Source organism: Rhagoletis pomonella, unplaced genomic scaffold (genome assembly GCF_013731165.1).
Source record: "Rhagoletis pomonella isolate Grant_MI unplaced genomic scaffold, Rhpom_1.0 Rhpom_scaffold_00012, whole genome shotgun sequence".
NCBI lineage: Eukaryota > Metazoa > Arthropoda > Insecta > Diptera > Tephritidae > Rhagoletis > Rhagoletis pomonella.
The window spans coordinates 17,550,520-17,558,920 of record NW_023458566.1 but is presented as its reverse complement, the minus strand read 5'-3'; the positions used below and the strand labels follow the sequence as shown (position 1 = coordinate 17,558,920).

The 8,401-nt window shown below is 34.8% G+C and overlaps 1 protein-coding gene across 1 annotated transcript in view; it reads left to right on the top strand.

The window, feature by feature from the left end:
• The first annotated feature begins 2,420 nt into the window (after positions 1–2,420).
• Positions 2,421–8,401, top strand: part of LOC118747978 (gonadotropin-releasing hormone receptor) — a 7,588-nt gene continuing 1,607 nt past the window's right edge. The window contains exons 1-2 of the mRNA XM_036482220.1: positions 2,421–3,289; positions 8,178–8,361. Coding sequence (XP_036338113.1) covers positions 2,528–3,289; positions 8,178–8,361 — 946 coding nt within the window. The 5' untranslated portion in view covers positions 2,421–2,527. The remainder of the gene's footprint in view (positions 3,290–8,177; positions 8,362–8,401) is intronic.

Below are 8,401 nucleotides of genomic sequence, written 5' to 3'. Positions count from 1 at the left end.
CAGCGGTAGCATAATGGTCCTCAATTAAAAAGCAATTTAAGCGATAAGAAATATTTACGCAGCAAAAAATACCAACTTCATTCGAATTAAATAGTGGGGCACCAAAAAAAAAATGCCAATGACAATTTCCTTTTAACATATGTGTGTATATGTATACACACACACCCCTGCAGGAAATGTATCTAACTATAAGCTAACTTTAAGTTGATTAGGAAGGAGCTAAAAGTCACTATTATCTCTATATGGCAAAAAAGAAGGCGAAAATAAACGATTTATTAATCATATGATTAATCACAAGCCAAAAGGAATTAATTGCAACTATTGATAAGTAATCGGTTAATTGAATTTTTAAAGGCACTTTTTACAGTGAGTATTCACAAACACACTTTTCCATAAAAAAATTTCGAATTCTCTTGTTAATAAGCCTTAAATAAAATAAAATTAGTATTTTTAGCGGCAATAATTATTTATTATTTAACCAAGTTTGCAAAAACAAAACTATTTTCCCCCCTATGTCATAAGCTATCTGTGTGCAAAATTGCATGCAAATCCTTTCAGTCGTTTCCGCATATTAATTTAATTAAACTTTTGTAGCAGGTGGCAACTCTTAAAAAAGTAGCCTATTTGCCCATCTAGATCACGGTGCAGCGAACAAAGGTGGCGCCGTCAGTGGTACCGCTACTTGGGTTTTGCCGATTTTGACAGTTGTGGTAACTTGTAAATAAACCTTTGTTTACAAATCAGCGAAAGAGAAATATGAATTATAAGTGAAAAATCAGTTTAAATTGTGTTAATTTGCAATTTGTGAGTGATTTTTGAGTTGAAGACTGCGTAAAAACTAATACAATGAAGTGATGTGTGTTAAATTGCGACAGCCCTCAAGATGCAAGTGTAGCGCTGGGACGAATCGCTGCATTTTGTGTACATAGGGCACGGCAAAGCCGTTCCCGAAATATTTCTCTATTATTATATTAACAGCAATTCCTCACAATGATTTTGTTTCTGCTCCACGCAGCCTCCATTAGCAAGTTAACTAATCAATCCCGCAGAGATGCTGCTGCAGTTTTCTGCAGCAGCCTTAATTGCAAAGCAATGGAGTGTACTAAAACGTTTGCTGAAGCAGCCTCAATTGCAAAGCAATGGAGTGCACTAAAATGTTCACTGTTCTCTAATAGATTAGGTGAAAAATGCAATATTTTCGCATTTAGCAAAATTAAAACACGTTTTTCGTTGTAAAGTGAACTGCTTTGGCAGTTTCAACTCGTTCTTCTTTTCGCTCTATTCGTTGTTTACTTGTGGTACACAAATGTCAACGCCCAGGACGGCGCAATCTTGTATTCTATCATTCTTGCATCTAGATCATAAGCTATCTGTGTGCAAATTTTCATGCAAATCTGTTCAGTCGTTTCCGAATATTAATTTAATTAAACTTTTTTAGCAGGTGGCAACTCTTAAAGAAGTAGCCTATTTTTAAATCTAGGTCATAAACTATCTCAGTGCAAATTTTCATGCAAAACCGTTCAGTCGTTTCTGCGTATTGGTTTAATTAAACTTTTTTAACAGGTGGCAACTCTTAAGAAAAGTAGCCCATTTTCTAGTCTAAGTCATATCTATATGTGTGCAAATTTTTATGCAAATCCGGTCATTCGTTTCGGCGTGATGGTTTCCCAAACATCCAAACACACAAATATATAAACTTTCACATTTATAATATTAAATAGTAGGATTTAATATCTGTACCGTTTTTGCTCCATATTCTTGCTTTCGTGCCAATTGGAAACTTTAAGATTTTCACATCCTTTTCTACATGAAAAGTTCGAAGCTCTGTCACAAATACACTCACAAGTATTGCTACAAAATACTTGAATGTAATAAAATAAAAACTTTAAGTCGAGTCGTTGGCAGAACATTTCTTTGCGAAATCGTAGAAACTCACCAGAATACCAAAACGCATTTGAAAGAATTATGAAATCAAATTTAACGCAGTCAAACGGTGATTGACGTAAATCCTTTGCTAAATGATTGACAGAGTTCGTCTCCAAATTGTGGGATGATTTATGCCGCCTTCCAAATGGTAAATGGTTTTTGTGAGAGGATAACGTACAAACGCGGCGAAATGAAAAATGGAGAACGATTATTAAAAACAAGATGTTTAAGATTAAAATAAATAAATAAGAAGAAGCATAGTGTATAATATTAAACATAAAGGAACAGGAAAAGGATTGGTGGTGGCGGATGGTCGCCAATTTTTTAACTGTAAAGGGAAAACGATCAATGACTATGTTTAGTCAATAAAAACTTGCATAAGTAGAACTTTTTTTTATTCATTTTATTTCTTTACCGTTACAGCAGCGAAAATACTAGTCTAAAAAGTATATTTTTTTAATAAATATGTTCGTTTTTACTTAAGTACAAAAAGGATGTTCAAGCAACCAAAGTTTTAAGTTCTCACAAACAGATGGAATTTTACCAAAACTTTAAAATATCAGCATAAGAGCAATAAAAATCACACAAAAGAACTATTTAAATGGAAAGTGAAAGCCTTTCAGAACCACGCATTTCGCATCTATTAACGGAAGCCTTAAGCCGACTTGTTGTTGTTGACAATCTAACCAACACTCAAGAATATTATGTCAAAAATGTCACGAGCGCGACGATGCCTGCAGCAACTGCTGCCACAACAGTGCATTCAGCTGCCTCTCTGCCGCATTTGACGGAGATCTTCTTCACAATTCCACCAGATGCGTCGTTGGATAATGTTACATTATTCCCACTGCTGGTGGACAGCAGGCAGCAAACAACAATGTCAGAGAACAATGACAGCCACATTCTTCAATTGGCACACGCTCCCCAACTATCTGCCTCGACGATGATAAAGGTTTATGTGTTGGCTATAATGGCAGTGCTATCATTTTTTGGCAACCTGCTCACCATGTGGAACATCTATAAAACGCGCATTCGACGCAGAAGCTCGCGACACACTTGGAGCGCTATTTATTCGCTAATATTCCATTTATCGATTGCCGATTTGTTGGTGACTGGCTTTTGTATTGTTGGCGAAGCCGCCTGGTTTTACACGGTGCAATGGCTGGCCGATGAATTGACATGCAAATTGGTTAAGCTCTTCCAAATGTTCAGCCTGTATTTGTCAACGTATGTGCTGGTCCTGATTGGTGTGGATCGCTGGATAGCCGTTAAATATCCCATGAAATCGTTAAATATGGCTAAAAGATGCTATCGACTGCTGGGCGGTACATACGTGCTATCATTCCTGCTAAGTCTGCCTCAGGTGAGTGGAACTGTTATTATTGTGATTAATCTATATATGCATATACATATATGTATGAGTACCATAGCCGTTTGCTTTGCTAAAACTTGGCTCAAACAAATTTGGACAGTAGGCGCATGAATCGAGGTGTTGGGAAAATCTGTACTTAAATACAGTCCGATTTTGATGATATCAGAAAGAAATGCTGCAGGTGCGATTAGGAATACAGCAATCGAGATATGGGCCTTTCCAATCTGACGTGATGTGACATTTGTATAACAAAATCTTAAAAAAATTGGATTAAAAAGTAAAAAAATTTTAAAAAAGGTTTTCTATATTCAGAGTTGCCAGATGTGGGGGTTTCGCCCCATTTTGGGGATTTCTGAAATCATTTGGGGATAGATTTTTTCGTTTGTGTGGGGATTTGATGGGGATTTTTGTTTGGTATAAAATATTCATATTGAAATTAAAATACATATATTTTACTGCCTGCCCTTAAAAATTTCTCAAACAAAGATTTTCTTTGTCAAAGTATTATTCGTGGAAAATGCCTGTTTTAATGGCTTTCGCTGAACACACAATTTTCTCTCACTTCATTACACCAAATTGTAAAAGGATCGCTGTGATTGGCACTTACCGAATGGACTGCATATATTTCTGATTTCCTTAGGTTAAAAAGAATTTTACAAAGTGGCAAGCGCACAAAAAAAAAAAAAATTAACGAACTTACAGACAGCAATGGGAATAGGAACCTTGGGCCGAAGGTATGTTGTTAAATAGTCTCAAAAAACCATAAAAAATAAGAAACCGCTATACGTAAATAACCAAATGATCTCATATATATGTACACATATACAACTGTGAAAATTTGTAATATAAAAGTATTCAAAACTGTAATTAAAACGAAGTAACAGAAATCAGAATACATATTTTTTTATTTCTTACTTAAAGGGATTTAAATGGGGATTTAGAAGAAAAATGGGGATTTTTTGGGGATAACTGCGGCTCGATATGGGTATGCGCTATACAAAAATTCTGGCAACACTGTCTATATTGGCATAGCAATTAAGTAGCCCTTTATTCAGTAAAAAATTTACAAAATTTGATAGTAGAGGTTTAAAGATATAAGCAAACGTATGCGCTAGCGTGACGTAACAAAAAACAGACGTGGATTTTGACTTCGATTACAAAAGTTTAAAACTCTGCGAATTGGGCAAGGTTATTTGCATAAATTATTTGTAATCATATTTTAATTACATATTTAAAGCTAATTTTCCAAGTTTTTATATATAAAAATCAGCATTGTTTTTTTTTGTTAATATTGTTTTAAACGAATTTTTAACGCAAATAGAACACGAATTTTATGTCTCTCATTTTGACTTCTGCGCCAGTTAGCGGTTTCATTTCTTTGCACATCATTTGTATTACTACGTTTCAACTACATATGCAGTCAAAATTTGGAACAAATCGGAGCATAAATACGGCTTTTGAAAATCAACCTCATTGCGAGAGTCGTGCCGAATGCAAGTCATTTTTCGAGAGTCGAATCGTATCGAAAATTTAGCGTCATTGCCTAAAATTTCCACTCGACTAGTGTATTAAAACGGAAGAACTTGGCAGCACTGCATAGTTTTCGACAATTTTCGTCGTTTACTTATTTCAGCACGCCAGTAGACAATGCTAGTGTTGTCGAGTCGTACAATTCAGCCTAATTTACGACTTACGCAATGAGGCTGAATATCTCGATGCTGATGCCACCTGGCGAAACCATTTTTTGCAAAAAAATATTTCAGCAAACATAAGCCGTACATATTTATTATCAAAAGCAGCCAAATTGGTCCATAAATAACTTAGAGGTATATGACATCTATTTTTTTTTCTCGGTAGACCTACCCCTGGAAATGCCCATATTCAGAAAAGTGTTATTTATTGTCCGATTTCGATGATATTATAAATGAATGCAGCAGGTGCGATCAGAAATACTTTTACGAAAAATAGATCCGCTAGCTGGAACTGGAGGGGATATATTCAGAAAATGCTGATTTATTGTCCGATTTAAATGAAATTAAAACTTGTACGGCATATGTATAGTATTTTTGCAAAAAAAAATCAAAATAAAATGTATACCGCATACATAATGAGAAATAACACATTCTTTCACTTAAATATAGGGTGATCCATCTAGACCTTAGTCGCTTAATTTTAAATAAAATACCTTAAACAGACTGGAAGACTGAATCTTCATTATCATCGTGTGATATCACACATCTGTTTTTTTTTCTTTAATTCAAAACTTGGAAGGCAACATTACTCGCGTAATTCGCGCAATGGCTGGAAAAAGCAATTGAAAATTTGACCCTCCGAATGGACCACCTAAAGCATAGTTACGGCTAACATTTGAAAAATAAAATAAATAAAAAGTAAATGTCAAAGATTATTCTATCAGGTGATAATAAAGATTCCGACATACAGTTCTCTTTTAAGTGTTTTAGTTAAAATTAAAAACAAAAGGTCTAGATGGACCACCCTATACTTAACACAATAAAATTATAGTTTAAAAAACTAAAACCTCCCAATTATAATTGCCATTCGTACTGTCATCAGGTATGTAACTTGAGAATAGAAATCGCTGCATCTTTTAGGCGCATCAATATTACATAGTTACATCCCGAGCTAATAAAAGGAAGGTAATAAAAAAATAAGAAAAGCGTTGTAATAACCTCTCGTGAATAAAAAAATATTCGCATTGCAATGTTCATGGTGCATATGTACATAAAATATGAATGTACTATATGTATGTATGTACATACTTTCAACTGTTGTTTCCTCCAGTATATGTACATCTGTAAATATTTATGCCTCCAAAAAAAGTTAATGGAGCTTTGTGTAATTTGACTACTGGCTACCAGATCGTAGTGGTTTTGGTTTTTATGTTTTTGAGATTAATTGGTTTTTTTTTTTAGTGTGTTTTCTCATTTTGTTATTATTCTGTGCCTCCTTTCAACATCCGGCTGCACTTGCCTCGTCTAAACGTGCGCCACAAAACTTTTACAATTTATTCTCAGTTGTGGTCATAATATAACGGCGCACGTATTATAAAGTGTAAGCGTCATAAATACTCTGTTTGATAACTTTTACGTGTGTCAATATATGTAAGCTTATTAATATGTATGTATGTATGTACATACATACACATATCCATAAATATACAATAACAACGTGGTGGCGTTTTACTTTGCTTTTAACGGTTAACATTACAAAAGTACAACGAAAGTATGTTGGTTGGTAGTAGCTAAATACAATTGTATTGGCACGCAGACGAGGGAGAATTTTTGTAATCGCAGAATGGCAACGACTGCAGTAAACAGTGAGAAAATTCTGTTAAGTCAAAATCAGTGTTGCCACTCACAAAAAAATTGTTCCTGCCAAACATGGTACCAAAATAAATGAAAACCTAGCCGTAGATTCCTCAACATTTTTACGGACGGCTCTGAAATGGTAACGAGAGTGTGTGTGCCGCTGAAAGTCAGGCTATCAAGGAACGATTGCAGAGTTACTACCGCATTGACCACGGGATATATATGCTAATGGTCGCATATGCAAAAAAAAAAATGAGTTTCACTAACATGGGCAGGTGCAGGCAGTGTCGCAAGCGGCAGACCAGGATAATGTTGGATCATTTTCTACGCCGATGTCCTACGATCGAACTCCAACTGGTATCGCTAAGAACGTACCGGTCTATGTGCAGCTCAACACCGGCCAGATCGGCCTCATCTAACCTAGCCTACTAAATTTTAATATTTCTCAATAGTGTGACAACAGATGGAAACCCCATGGTCTATCTTAAAATGCCCCAATTTTCACAGTAAATCTCCTTGTAAGGCCCTGGCAAGAGGTTTAAGCCCCATCAACATATTTAAACAAATTTAGTAGCTTCGACCAAATAAGAAATAAAATTTATTTGGTATTTGATTTGTCGGACAAATAAAAAATAAATTTTATTTTCTTCAAAATCGTGCTTGCGTTACATGAAAAGGGCGTTTTTAGTTGGAAAATCGCGAATCAATTTGATTTGGTCGGCAAATGAAATTAATTCGTTATTTGGGTGACGAATCAAATTAAAAATAAATTTTATTTTCTATTTGTGCGATGAATCGAATCACAAATAAATTTGACCCGTCGAATGAATAATAAATTTTAGCTAGTACTTGATACAACTTTCAAACCAGAAATCAATTTTATTTTTGAGATTTGGGGATTTGAATAATTAAAAATCACGTGGGAAAGCACAAGTTGTTTAGTACAATAAGACAGAGTCACGCCGTTGGGCGTTTGTCCAAAATTTGGTGCAAATCGTATGCCAATCGTGTGGATATACAAATATTTTTCTTTATACCAATCGTGGAATTTGTTTAACTTTTTCAATACAAGTTCGCTATATTGTAGCAATCGTTTGTCTACAAAAAAAAAAAATTGTCGTCCCAATTTTTTTTATTTTATACCAATAGCCCAATATAAAAAATGTACAAATGTACCAACCGTGTGACATTGCCTTTAGGCAAGAAAATAAATAAAACGTTCTAATTTTCCAATTTTTTTATTTACTATCTAGCTCTTTTCTCAACTATGTCAGATAAAAGAAAAGCACCGGAGTTTTTTTTTTTGTTGTAATCATGTTCTTTTTCAATCACTGGTATCTACCCTATATTTCCATTCATCGTAAAAATACACAACACCCTCGTACATGCGTCCAAGTGTGGGCTAAAAATTTACGACACTTATAAATTTTGGAGATTATATTACAAATAATTGTGTATATAACGAACAAAAAGGCCTATATGTATTTAATATCACAAACATTTGCCGAACATATTTCTTTATGATAAAGTAAATAAATTTAATTTTATAGTTTTTCATATTTCATGTGGCGCGAGGACCATTCGTGGAGGAGTTTCATCAATGTGTGACGCATGGCTTCTATACGGCACATTGGCAGGAGCAATTGTATACAACATTTACGCTGGTCTTCACATTTCTACTGCCGCTTTGTATTCTCTTCGGCACCTATGCGTCTACCTTTCGGACGATTTCAAGTAAGTAGACGCACCACACCGGTGTGTCACCAAGAGAGAG